The sequence below is a fragment of the Terrapene carolina genome, unplaced genomic scaffold (assembly GCF_002925995.2).
Source record: "Terrapene carolina triunguis isolate 2854851 unplaced genomic scaffold, T_m_triunguis-2.0 Scaffold242, whole genome shotgun sequence".
NCBI classification, from domain to species: domain Eukaryota; kingdom Metazoa; phylum Chordata; order Testudines; family Emydidae; genus Terrapene; species Terrapene triunguis.
In genome coordinates, this window is record NW_020664593.1 from 2785150 (window position 1) to 2798993 (window position 13844).

Sequence of the window (13844 nt, forward strand, 5' to 3'; positions counted from 1 at the left end):
CCCCCCCCCCCCCCCCCCCCCGAAAAATACTGGTATTCTATCATGGAGTCCAGTACCAGGTGACTTGATCACATGATCCTGCAGTGTCAAAGCAGTCATGGGTCAGAGGCTGTTTGTAGAATCCCAGGAAAGCTCCTCAAGAAGGTGGGAGATTAGCCTATTCAAAGACCTGTTGTTCTGCCTAATGGTCTATTGACTTGTCCCCAGCTAGCCAGCCAGACTGATTGCATTTTGTCTGGTGGGTGTTCCCCAGATGCAAACACTTTTGTAGTACAGCTGTATAGTCAATATTCCTAACTTTAGATAAAAAAGATACAGCATACAAATAGGATAATCATATTCAGTAAATCATAACTTTTTCAATGATACGTCACGTGACTTATCTTGTGTAAAATACATCTTAGTTATGCCATAATCACATCATGACAATATGTCTATGAAGAATATGGGGGGGGGGGGAATTGTCACAGTGGCATCTTCTCCCAGGATATAATTTTTTATTTAAATGTTTGTGTTGGGAGGAGATAAATGGAAGACATGACTTCCACTACATGCTAATAAATCCTTTAAAAGACTTGGAAATAATTTAAAAAAAAATACGTGGGCTGTTAAGGCTGCTTCTGACTGCAAAGATGCAGTGCACTAAAATAAGCGATCTGAAGAATTGAGGTGCTTCAGATAGTCATATCTAATTCCTTTCCTATAACTCCATGATTTGTCTAATTTCATGCCTTCCACCCTCTACACTTAACAGAAATGGCACTCACCAAAGTCTCTAATGACCTCTTCCTGGTCAGATTTCAGGGCCAGTACTCCATTGTTTCATCTTCACCTGTTGGCGGCATCTGACACTGTTGATCTTACTCTTCTCACAATCCTGCCCTCTCTGGGCTCTGTCCTTGGCTCCCTCTTTTTTTTTTTTTCTTTTTTCTTTTTTTTAACCTTTTTCTCTGGATTATCTCTTGCACAAATATGGTTTTGAATACCATATTGATGATGACTGGCAAATCTCTCTCTTGCTCTTTCCATATTGAAATCTCAGCATGTCTTTGTTCATCTCCTTATAGATGTTCAGCCATCAACTGAAGCTTAACATCACCAAAATGGAAATTAAAAACACTTTTTTTTATATTTAACCCTATTATAAATGCTGGAGATGAAGCGATATTTGGGGTGGAGGCTGACAGCTCATGACCCTCAAGTAATAACCTTGTGACTCCCTGAGGGGTTGCGACCCGCAGTTGAAGAACCCCTGGTCTAAATTATGATGTGTTTTCCTGCACATCTCCAAATCTGACCCCTCCTTTGTGCCCACACTGGTAAAACTCTTGTCCATGCTGTAATCTTCTCACGCCTTGACTACTGCAATTTCCTTTTCTTCTGGCCTTGACGCCTGAAGCCTCACTTCCCTGAAATCTATTCAGATTGCTGCTGCCAAGATCATGTTGGCTCAGCGCACTGTCATCCTGTGTTTAGTTCCTCCTCTGGCTTCCCCTATTCCACTGTATCAGAGTCAAACTTCTCAAAGCCCTTCACAACCTAACTCTGACCTTATATGTTACAGTAAGGTTCATACCCACCTTACCTCCATCGGTGATGTCAGCCCCCAAAACCCAGTTCTCTACTCTGATAAGCACTTCTGTGGGAAATGTGCTCAGTCAGAATCCATCAGAATTCATCTCTTCAGAACTCACCTCTTCTGTAATGTTTGCAGGAAAGTACAACCAGATAAAGGCTGGACAGGTTGCAAATTGTGATTACTGCTTTTCATTGGCTAAGAATTGTGCAATTCTCTTTTGTTTTATCTTGTCTCCTTCATTCCACCCTTGCCCACATGTCTCATCCACCTGTTATGTTTTGTCTCTTTAGTTTTGTAAACTTTTTGGGAAAGAGACTGTCACTTGCATCTCTGCCCTGGCCTGGTTGGCCTCTAGGTGTTACAGGAATGTGAATAAAAATAAGATCACTTCTGTGAAGAGCTGCTTATCTAAGAGAGAAGAAGAGTATGCAATACTAGGTTTTTTTCCTCTCTTATTTATTTTTAATTGTTTGTATTTAATTCTATGTTTAAATTCACTATGTTCATATGCAAGCTTGAATCAGATTCAACTCTCTGTGTTCTTAATGCTTTTTGTAGAAAACTAACCCTTATCATTCACCTCCATGAGCTCATGCTCATGCTTTCTACCTCCAGCTATCTCACTGAGTGTCTCAAGCTAGAGTTATTGCCTCTCCGTTCTCAAGCACTCAGCCCCATGGCATGAAACAAGTACTGGAGAGTTTGTCTTGCTGATCTCCTTGAATGCAAGGGTATATGTGTGTACATGGGATATTCCTTCTCCTTCACCAGGGAAGCCTGAGTTCTTTTATAGTCCACCCGCAGGGGAGGAGATGGTGGGGTCTCCTACCTTGTGTGGTGGAGGGTGGAAGAGGGTGCTACCATAGCTACCTTATAGGGATATTGCAGTATTTCCATTTTGCAGAAGTGGAGGAAAGTGGTCTGCCCAAGACAATACAGTATGTCAGAGGCAGAGCTGGAATTAGAACTTGGGACCTCCCTAGCCTACCATGTTTGCGTTCTGTTACACCATGGTGCCTAAAGTGAGTTTAATTCTTAGGGATTAAAGGTGGATTTAAGTTGCCTATTTTATTCTTGGTAAAGCTCTTTCATGTAATAAATTTCACTTTGACATTGTTGGTTCAAAACCTTAATTTTATAACATATCTGAAGTTAGACTAATACGTGTGTAAAAACAGAATGACATTTCATTAACTAGAGATGAAAGTTAATGGCTGCCTGACCAAGTTTCTCCTTCACATAGGTTCCTAAAGTTACTCACACTGAATTCTGTCAAGGCCGTACCATGAGGTGGGCACTGGCATGGAGTTTCTACAATGATGTCCGTGTGCCTGTAAGTGCCTGTGTTTTGGTTTGTTTTTCATGGTCATCTACACTTCATTTGGGGGTGGGTTTAACAAAGCTATTCCCCTTCAACCTAGAGTATAGGATATAATTATCTGAGCTGCATTTCCTGCATGGCAGTACAAATCTGCACCATGGCCAGTTAAAGCCTTGTTCTGCCCCCCCGTCCATCCGTTACATGTCACTTGATGTTTGTATCAAACCCAAACATACGTTTAGATAGGCTTGGCAGAATTAGATTTTTATCAGTAAATGTCAATAAACATTCATTTCACCGTACATGCACAAACTGATGAAAACATATTTTGATAATCAAAATTTACGGATAGGTAAAGTAAGAAAAATACTGCTTGTAAAAATATTAGTTTGGTTTAAGGATATTTATTTTGTATATTTTGACACATGATGTTTGTCATAGTTCAGGTCCGGCAAGGGCACCCACACTCAGGCCTTCAGCTCCCCAGGTTTTGCCTCTCCTGGTTGGAGAAACACATCCCTTTCCTTTCTAACGGGTATTTCCAGACTTCACAGTTCCCTGCCTACACTGTTATCCCCAGCAAAGACTGGTTGCCTGACAAGATCCTGCTTGCTTTCTCTTAAGAGACCGTTAACGGGTGCAATTGCTACAGTTAAAAGGTACAGCACTTCCTATGCAAGCCTATTTGATTCTTAAGATAAAAAGCATTACTGAGAAAACACATTTAAAAACAAGAAAAGGACCCACGCACATGCTAATAAGCTTGCCAGAGTTAACTCCAACCCTAGCATGGATTCTGACAGGAGCAGTCCTTCAAACCCCTTACCGAAGGGGGATTTCTTGTCATTACAAGTTCATCACAGCTTTAGCTCAGAACAAGTCCCCAGTATTATGAGGCCTCAGGAGGCCCAGTCCTTCCAACCCTACCCTACTGATTGGGGCTCTCTGTTGACCAGGGTTCCTGTCCATTTGCTGGATCAGGAAGAAGGCCATGAGCCAGTTTAAAACCAAGCTATTTATCCAGAAACCCGTTCTTTGTCTTTTGGACTTGGAGAATCAAGTTTGAACTACAGTAGAACCTCAGAGTTACGAACACCTCGGGAATGGAGGTTGTTTGCAACTCTGAACAAAACATTATGGTGGTTCTTTCAAAAGTTTACAACTGAACATTGACTTAATACAGCTTTGAAACTTTACTGTGAAGAAAAATGCTGCTTCCCCTTCATTTTTTTAGTAGTTTGTTTAACACAGTACTGTACTGTATTTTGTTTTTTCTTTGTGGCTCCTGCTGCTTAATTGCTTACTTCCGGTTCCAAATGAGGTGTGTGGTTGACTGTTAAGTTCGTAACTCTGGTGTTCATAACTCTGAGGTTCTACTGTAGTATATGTGCACCTTTCCAGGGAGGTGGCTTCTCTGGGGATGTTACAACCTGAGTGAATTTGCCTAGTTACTCCCTACTGTTCTTCTATTTACCCTTCCTGTGACATTGTATGTATTTCCATGGGAATACACACAATGTACCCCAAAGGCATTAACCCTAATTCAGTAGGGTTTAACTTAATTCCATAAAGTTTGTTCAGAATATTCTAGGATATTGTCAGTCTCACATTGGTGACAGTTTGGTTTTTTTAATGGTCATAAAGCTTTAATGTTTTGAGTCTCAATGTCTGTCATTAATAATTGTCTGACCCCACCATAATTTCCCAAGCCTTCGAAAATTTAAATGGATAAAAATTTAAAAAGCTTAAAAAAATAAGTATTTGTCAAATTTATATTAAAAAAAAATCTAATTCTGCCAAGCCTCTCTATAGAGAGAACTCAAGTCAGCAAGGCCTCTCTGATGGGCTTCAATGTGAGCTGCAGGTTCCCTGAAAATCAGGCCACTTCCACTTCAGTGCTTAAATAAGAATTTAGCAGCAAAAAATTACCCCCTTATGAACATTTGAAAATATCCAGGTCCTTACACTCACTTATGTAAGTTGAACTGAAGCTTGTTAATGTATCTATATTAAATCAAAGCCTGCTTCTCCTTTTTAGATCAGTGTGTATGTACTTTTTGCACAGGTGTTTGTGGTAACTAATTTTACAAGAGAGATACAGTGATACACCTGTGTGTGATCAGTATCAAAACGTTAGTGGCTTTCATATGTAGTACCAAGAGAAACGCTTATAGTAATCTGAGAAATGGCAGCTGAAGGAAAGCATAATTGATTCTTTCTAATATCTTAAGGTAAAAGTCACCCCTGTGCAGCAGGCCAGTACAAAGCATATTCATCTCTTAAGTCCTACTTAAAACCCTCTTGAAGGCTTAAGTGATACACAGGCCATGACAGTGAATGTACATGGTATTACGGTAGAACCCCGTTTATCTGGTCTAATTGGCCCGGGGCCAGATCAGATAATCAAAACACTGGGTAAACCCAGGAATGGGAAAATGTGATGCTGCACTGCCATCTAGCCGCCACAACAGAGATCACCTGCTTCTGGCCCTGGAGTCCTGGTTGTTCAGTAAATGTGGAGAGTCAGTTAAGGGAGGATCGGATAAACAGGGTTCTACTGTATGGACATTGGCATGATGCAGACTCTTTATGTCCTAGGTGTTAAAACCGTCCCATTAGTGCTGCACACTTCTGATGTTTGTAATTCATTTGTTGTGTTCCTTTTTTCAGTCACCTCCCTCTAAAAGAAGGAAGTTAGAAAAGCCCCGGAAGCCAATTACATTTATAGTGTTGGCATCCACAATCAAAGAGTTATCCATCAAGGCTTCAGCTATGGGCTGGGATGCTGTGGAAGGCATAGCAGTGGTTACAAAGTGGATAGAAAAAATACTGACTGATCTGAAGGTACAGTATTAAGCATTACCTGTTAGAACAACATGCTGCTTTCAGGCATAAATGTAAACTTATTTAAAGTAGAGTGATTATGAAGTTCTGCTGTTCTCTACAATAGGTTCAGCATAAGTATGTTCCCTGTGGAGAAGATGAAGTTAGTCTGTTTCTAACAGCCATTGAAAACTCTTGGGTTCATTTAAGAAGAAAGAAACGAGAACGAGTAAGGCAGCTACGAGAACTTCCTCGAGCTTCTGAAGATATTCTGCAAGCAATGGAAGAAGAGAAGAGCAGCCAGAAAGACTCAAACAACCCAGAGTGTGAACAAAACAAGACTGAAAACTTCGAAATGGGGTCAGTGATGCTTGATGAGGATGTCAGCTCAGCCAAGAATGACAGGCAAAGGGAAGATTCCCCTGCCAAAGAGGAAAACAATGAGGAACTCATGGAAGAGGAGGACATAGAAGCAAAGCAAGCAGAAACATTAGGTGGTGAAGACTCCAGTGATGCAAAGGAGGAGCCTGATGCTGGCAATCTAACAATGGAAAAAGGACAAAGTCCCAAAGGAACTAGTGGACACTTTCTTTTTAAGTGTTTAATAAATGTGAAGAAAGAAGGGGATGATGCATTAGCAGAGATGCACTGGGTTGAAGGACAGAACAGAGATTTAATGAACCAACTGTGCACCTACTTACGAAATCAAATTTTTCGACTGGTTGCTAGTTAGCCCTTATTCAGAATATGGTAGAAATAGGTCAGTTCTAGATATATTTTTTTGTAATCTTTTTAATAGACTAAAAGAAACTTTGTGCTAACAAAGTTTTTTAAGAAGAAATGACCAAAATTGAAATTAAAATCAACTTTATTTTTAAACAGAGCCTTTTTTAAATACAAGGAATCATAGGTATATAACAATGAGGGGTAGGAGCAGCAGTGCTTAAAAAGCACTTCAGTGTCTAGCTGTAAAATTGCATGATAAATGGAAACCTATTTTAGCAATAGCTCTGCGGTTGGTTTCATATGGCAACATTACAGCTGATTTCTGGTCTTTCTGATCCGACTTGGTGGAAATGCAGTTCTCTTTGCTGAATAGAAATAATCATTACAATATTAAATTTTTACATCATTATTATTGCAGGAATATAAGGGTTTTTTTCAGCCATTACTCATATAGATTAGCCTGCAACTCTGTGTATTGTCTTTTGCAGCCAGGAATCTTCCTTGAAGGGATGGCACTTGCCACCCTCCTCCATCTCCTTTCCCTATGTGTTTGCCCTCAGCTGAGCGACATCTTGATAACAGGTGACAGCTCTTTGAATGACAGCTCATAAAAGCACAAAATAATATGGGAGAGCTGGGTAGCTTTAGAGATGTTCATGAATCTTGAATTTTCGTTAATGGGCTAGATTAGAGTCCACTATTTAACAAATATCAAGATTTGCATAGATTTTTTTTTTTGCTTTTCAAAAGCTTAAAAATGAAAAATGATTTGTGCTCCTCCTCCAACATACAAGTTAAGAAAAATTTAACTGTGGCACACGTTGTTTTAGACCATGTATCCCCACTGATACAGGAGATGAAATGCAGTGTGGTGGTTTCAAGCAATTATTCCTGAAAGACTGGGCTTCACTTTAAACTTAAATTTCTTTGAAGTATTTAATGAGGGTGGGGCGAGAGAGAGGGAGAGAGAGAATTGGAGTATATGTCCCTCATCTCCATGGACCAGAAAAACTCATCACAGGGGATAAAAGTATGGATAGGAAAACAGATTAATATGATGAACAGTGAAGGGGGGATAGAATTCAGCTGTAGAACTCACAGAATTTGGGGTATCAACTGCTGAGGTCTTATGCTTTTGCACGTGCTTCAGGGCCCTGTGCCCTCTCTAGTTGGAGCTGTACTGCCAGAGTTTCCTTGGCCACTGCTGTACGTGGAATCTATTTCCCTCAAGTGCTATATCCCCACAGCAGGGATTCTGCATCAGGCTGCATTAATCTTCTTTCACACAGGGTTGGTGGAGGAATTATGGGCATTGCTATCCCCATCCACCAACCAGCCTCCCAAGGGATGAGCTTGTCCATGCAGAGGTTCTCCACAGGGTGTGGAGAGGACAGGATAGCTGATGCTCTCTCTGGAAATGGCAAGATCTGTTAGTGGAGGGTTCTGAAGTGGCCCAGTGACAGGAAATGAGTTGCAACATTAAGTATGCCTTATACTGGTATGGGCCATAGATATAAAAGTGAAATCTACAATAGGAGAAAGATACATTATTGACTTCTTGTAGCAAATGCACCTGTTCATGCTGTTGGGATCACTCTGAATATGTGTTATTCATCAAGGGTTCCAAAAAATTCAGCAGAAACTGTACATCCTGTCTTTTGCACCACAGCAGGCCAGAGAAACAAGATATACTATTTAAGTCCTGTCCTTAATCTCTGAACCTCTGGTAAACAGTTACACAGTATTGGATTTGATATCATAAAATCGTTCTGGTACTTCGTTTTTATTAAATTATTTTATTTGGATCAGATTTTAACACAACTGAGGTAACTGAAAGGAAATTGAGGTGATGCAATCTGACCTGGACCATTATCTTTTAAAAGAATGCACTAAATGTTGTCAAATTGCCTGAAAATGTAATGATTTCCTTGAAGTGTCATATACTGCAAGTAAAATTAATACTATGTTTGTTTACCATAAAAGTAAAAAATGGAGAATATATTTGTATAGAAGAGACTCTAAAATATTTATGCCTTTGACTTAATGGATTCAGTTTTGAGTTAGAAAGATCAATGTTTTTCCTGTGTAGCAGCGAAGAAAAATACTTCTGAGTGAATTTTAAATTTGTTCTCATGTTTCATTAACCAACAGATGTCATGCTAGTTAACTATTTTATCACAGATAATAGGCAGTGGTTTATATTTGATTAGGAAAATGTTATATATAAAGCCCTTAAAGAGGGTTATTGATTGTACAGCCCGTGGTTCTCAAACTCTGGTTTGTAGCCTGCTGATTTTGCACAGAGCTGCTTCCTGAAGCAGTGATGCTTTATGCTAATTGTAGTTTAATCAGACTTAAGAGTTTTGAGAGGTTCTTTTGGACACCTGAACTACTTAAACAAAAAAACAAAAACAAAAAAAAATCCAAGTCCCACAGAACCCAAAGCCCTCTGTACCGTGTTTGGCTGTTCCATGGGCTTCTGAAAGGTGTTTTTTTTAGTGTAAATTTACAAAGTATAGTCTTTTGGAAATGTAATTAAAAATCAGAGGGCAATGTTAGCTCTAGGGAGAGAGGGATTTGGGACCAGCTGTTCTGTGTGGTAGCTTCCTTTAAAAACCAGCTCCTAAAAGGTGCCATTTTGGCAGTCACAGAGACTAGTTACCTGTTCATCCAGAGAAGGGATAAAGTAACAGTAAAGCTTCTCAACGCTGCATTGCTGTGTGCCTCTGACGTGGATTTCATCTAGGGTTTGAGATTGTCTATCCAGTCTGTGGCCTTTCTATTTATTACTATAGTGCCAAGGAGCTCTAGGCATGGGCCAGCACCCTGTTGTACGACACAGAACAAAAGATGGTCCCTGCCCCAAAGAGTTTACAATCTGAGTAGAAGATGAGATAACAGATTATCTGCCACTATCGATAACTGCCACTTGTGATGATGGTTTTGTGCTGAGGGAAAATCCAATAACTGGATAACATTTGTTCAGCACTGAGGTATTAAAAGTAGCCTGCTACTGCATGAGAATCAAATCCTTGTCCATGTTGGTTAACGAAAGTAATGGAGGAATAACCTGTGTCCAGTACTTTCATAGATTCAGTTTTGTCAGAGAGGGCAAATGCCAAACAGCCACGAACCACTAAGCTGGCTTCTAATTTTCCCTGGGGTAGCTCAGCCCCAGCCCCCCCACTCCACCCCTTTCCCCAAGGCCCCCCCATCTCTTCCTGCCCTTCCCCTACGCGCACCCTGTCCCTGCTCCTCCCCCTCCCTCCCAGTGCCTTCAGCAGTGTACAGGAGACACTAGGAGGGAGAGCGTGAGCGGAAGGAGTTGATCAGTGGGGCTGGTGACCCTGGACATGACTTGTGGACACCCTGGTGGTCTGCGGACCATCACTCAGTTATAAAAGTAGGGCTGGCCCATTTCAGACTCTGTCCTTTAAAATGCTAAATGGCCTCAACATCTAGGTGTCTTAAAGATCATCTTTCCACAATTCACAGGCAGTTGCTTCTCTTGGAGCACATAAGTTGATGGCATCTAGGTGTGAACTCCCACAGGTAAGTCAATGCAGCAGGTTGGGAACTCTGCAGCAGCTTAATTTAAATTGAAAAAAAGTTTAAATACAAAAATGAGTACAATCTGTGCTGTCTTGCACACCAGCGTGGACAGTGCGCTAAAGCCAAATCAGGGTTGTGTACTGAATTAGGTGGTTATTTGTAGGACCCTTGCCTCTGTTGCAGAAGTTGGAAGATGTGTAGTGAATAAGGTAGTGTGCTTTGCTGTTTTTGTAGTGGCCTGGAGGCAGAAAGGGTGGAGCCCTGTTCTGCATCCCAATTTCTGTATGATGCTGGGGAAGTAATTAAAACCACTTTTATTTTGCAGTTGTATATTCTAACTACATTCTCTTATTTTCTTGGGGTATAGCAGGAGCCTGATTTTCAAAAAGGCTGAAGGTGCCCAACTGAGCCTGAAATCAATGGGAGTTGAGTGCTCAGAACATCTGGAAAATGTGATTCCCAGGTTTCTCAGGTGCTGAGGGTGAGGGAGGGAACAACGACCAGCCAGGGGTCACCCTTGCAAATTTTGCCTGCTTCTACCCGCCCGTGGGGGAGTGGTTAGGTGCTGAAGTTTTGCAGTTGTAAGGTACCAGCTGGGGAGGTGGTGTGTTCTAAAGCTTGTTTAGTGTGAAAATAAAAAAGCATTAGAACTGCCAGCTGCATTGTGTCCCGATTTCCCAATGCCTAAACCCCAGTTCGCTGATGCCGCAATGCAAGACCTGGATGCTTGGCCCCCGTGCTCCCTTCTAGCCTTGGAACCTGGGCAGCCTTGGGTGGGGCTATTGACTCCTATCAGCCCCATGGGAAGGGAACCAGGGCCTTATGCCCGCTGCGCCCTGTGCGGCTGTACTAATAGGGGAGCATCTCCTCGCCCGCACGAAGCCGCCTGGCTGCAGGGCGCTCACAGCCTGAACCGCAGAACGGGAGGTGCGGGGGCAGCTGCCCTCAGGGTCTCGGCTCTCGGGGCAGCGCTGTGGTTAGCCCTGGACCTGGACGCTGCGGCGGGCCCGACCCCGGCCCAGCTTCCCGTGTGCTTGCAGGTGGAGCCGCCGGCGCAACCTGACCGCCTGGAGCGCGGGGGCGCTAACGAGCTGCGCTTCCCCCGCGGGAGCCTCTCCAGACTCTGGCTCCGTGGCCTCGCGCTCTCTGATTGGCTGGCCGCGCGCTCTGGTTCCGTTAGCCCGCTCTCCATGGGGGGCGGGGCGCGGTGCTGGGGTTTGAATGGCTGAGCGGGAAGATGGCGGCGGTTTGGCGATGGGGTCTAGTTCCCGGGCTGGTGGCGCCAGGAGGCCAAGACGGGGTGGCCTGGCCCGTTCCCCACCCGCTCCCGGGGGCTGCAGCCACTTCGGGTCCGCGGCCCCCGCCCGGCCCGTGCTGAGTCCCCCGCCCGGCCTGGAGCGCTCCCTGTGGGGCAGCGGCAGCCCGAGCCGCTCAGGTACCGCCCGGCGCGCCCGCTCCTGCTGGGGGGGGGTGTGTGACCGATCCGGGCCCTGCCCCCGCCGGTGGGGAGTCGGATCCAGCCCTCCAGGGGGCTGGCGGGGGCCGCGGGAAGCCCTGGCAGAGCTTCCGGCGGCGCCGGCTCCTGAGGCGTCTGGTCCCAGCCCGGGTGCGCCGGGGCGCCCCTCGCAGCGCTGCCGCGGGGGCAGGGCAGGGAGCGGCAGCACCCGCCGGGCAGCGGACGAGAGATGGGAGCCGGGCCCCGCGGTGAGGGCCGCCCTGTGATGTCCCCTGGATAGGGAGCCGCGGGGCGCAGCGCCCCTGAGCCCACGGCAGGTTCTGCGTTGGGAGAACAGGGCTGTTTGCTACGGGGGCCCAACATTCAGTGTGGGTAGGGGGAGGGGAGTAGCGTAAAGGGGAATCAAATTTTCCCCCTTCCTGGCTGAGAGGGAGATACAATGCAGGCGACTTGTAAATTCTTATGGGTCAGGAGCCATTTGTGTGTGTTGTCAGCGCCTAGCACAATGGGGCCTCTAGGTGCTACCAAAACACAATTAATGCATAGTACTATTTACATTTCTTGGGATAGAAAACGAGGCTCATAGATGTGCTTTAATAAGAAGAGTAGAGCAAATTGGCAAGGTGATTCATTTGGATGCAATAAGCTCCCTGTGGTCCTGATTGTAGCTCCCTGATATCTTCAAGCACACAGGCGTGTGGAGTGACTTTCAATTTAATGTTTAATATCCTGTGTCTTCATTCCCTTTCACAGCTCTTCTGTAAACACTGACATCTCTCAGACTCTGTGTGCAGACATTTACCGCCTTATGCTTGATATAATGCTGTCGGATCAAGGCAAACAGGGTTGGGCAGGGTCAGTGTTTGGATGGGACACCTCCTATAAAATGATTCAATAAGTGACACTCCTGAGTCACCCAGTGCTAGCTGGTGTTGATGGAGGCTTGTACTGCGGGGTTAAAATGATCAATGTAGATGTTCAGGCTTGAGCTGGAGTCCAGGCTCTGAGACCATCCCCCCTCACCAGGTTCCAGCCTGAGCCTGAACATCTACATTGGTATTTTTAGCTTTGCAATGCCAGCTCTGCCGTGTAAGCCTGAGCCAGTTGACCCAGGCTCTGAGACTTGTTGATGTGGGTCTTTTTTTATTGTGTGTAGACGTACCCTGATTGCCCCTTGAAAGTCTTCACTCTGTTGTGTGGTGCTGCTGCCTTTGTTGCTTGATCCCTTTGTATCCTTAATATCTTAGTTTCTGTGCTGTGGGATCTTTGAAGGTGAAAGCTGCTCCTTAAAGCTGTAGACACAGCCTTTTATTTTTAGGGGGTAGGGAGCGAACCTCTTACCAGTGCTAGCTTGGGGAGGCAGGGTGTGCTAATGAGGGTTCTAAATTAGCTATAACAAGGCACGGAGGGGTAGGGGGGAAATCTGGGGCAAAATTGCGGCAAAAACTGAAGATTTCTGCTCCATGTGTTGCTGCACTCAAAAAAAGGAAACAATGTTAGGATGAATAAGAAATGGGATGGAAAATATAAGGACCATTATAATGCAGGGGCGGGCAAACTTTTTGGCTCAAGGGCCACATAGGGGAATAGAAATTGTATGGCAGGCGATGAATGCTCACCAAATTGGTTAGGGTGCGGGCTCTGGGGTGGGGCCGGGGATGAGGAGTTTAGGGTGTAGGAGGGTGCTCCAGTCTGGGACCGAGGGGTTCGGAGGGTGAGAGGGGGATCAGGGCTGGGGTAGGGCGTTGGGGCGTGGGGAGAGGCTCAGGGGGTGCGGCTCCAAGCGGTACCTACCTCAAGTGGCTCCCGGAAGCAGTGGCATGTCCCTTCTCTGGCTCCTACACAGAGGCACGGCCAGGCGGTTCTGAATGCTGCTCCATCCACAGGCACCGCCCCTGCAGCTCCCATTGGAATGCGTAGGAGCCGGAGCGGGGCCATGCTGGTGCTACCGGGAGCCAACAGGTGCGGCCCCCAACCCTGCGCCCCGGCCGGAGTGCCGGAGCGGGGCCGAGCCGCGTGGGGTGGCCCCCGGCTGGAGCGCCGGAGCGGGGCCGTGCCGCGTGGTGCAGCCCCCGACCCACCAGAGCAGGGATGAGCCGCATGGTGCGGCCCCTGGCCGGAGCAGGGCCAAGTCACATGGTGCGGCCCTCGACCCAGTGCCCCGGCCGGATTGGGGCCGAGCCGCGTGGTGTGGCCCCTGACCCATCGCCCCAGCAGGAGCGGCGCTGAGCTGCATAGGGCTTTGGGTCGGGGGCCGCCCAATGCGGCATGTCCCCGCTCCGGCTGGGGTTCTGGGTCGGGGCTGTGCCGTGCCGTGTGGGGTGGCCCCCGGCCAGAGTGCCGGAGCGGGGCCGAGCCGCGTGGGGCGCCCCGGCGACTTGTCCGGA

General features: G+C 45.8%; 2 protein-coding genes across 2 annotated transcripts in view; both read left to right on the plus strand.

The window, feature by feature from the left end:
- The window catches only part of METTL16 (methyltransferase like 16), a 37119-nt gene extending 28673 nt beyond the window's left edge, over nucleotides 1-8446 (plus strand). The window contains exons 7-9 of the mRNA XM_026657393.2: nucleotides 2823-2912; nucleotides 5571-5744; nucleotides 5851-8446. Of these exons, the coding sequence (XP_026513178.1) occupies nucleotides 2823-2912; nucleotides 5571-5744; nucleotides 5851-6456 (870 nt within the window). The 3' untranslated portion in view covers nucleotides 6457-8446. The remainder of the gene's footprint in view (nucleotides 1-2822; nucleotides 2913-5570; nucleotides 5745-5850) is intronic.
- Nucleotides 8447-11255: 2809 nt separating this feature from the next.
- The window catches only part of LOC115271287 (DNA polymerase theta-like), a 46140-nt gene continuing 43551 nt past the window's right edge, over nucleotides 11256-13844 (plus strand). Inside the window, exon 1 of the mRNA XM_029912770.1 lies at nucleotides 11256-11436. Coding sequence (XP_029768630.1) covers nucleotides 11256-11436 — 181 coding nt within the window. The remainder of the gene's footprint in view (nucleotides 11437-13844) is intronic.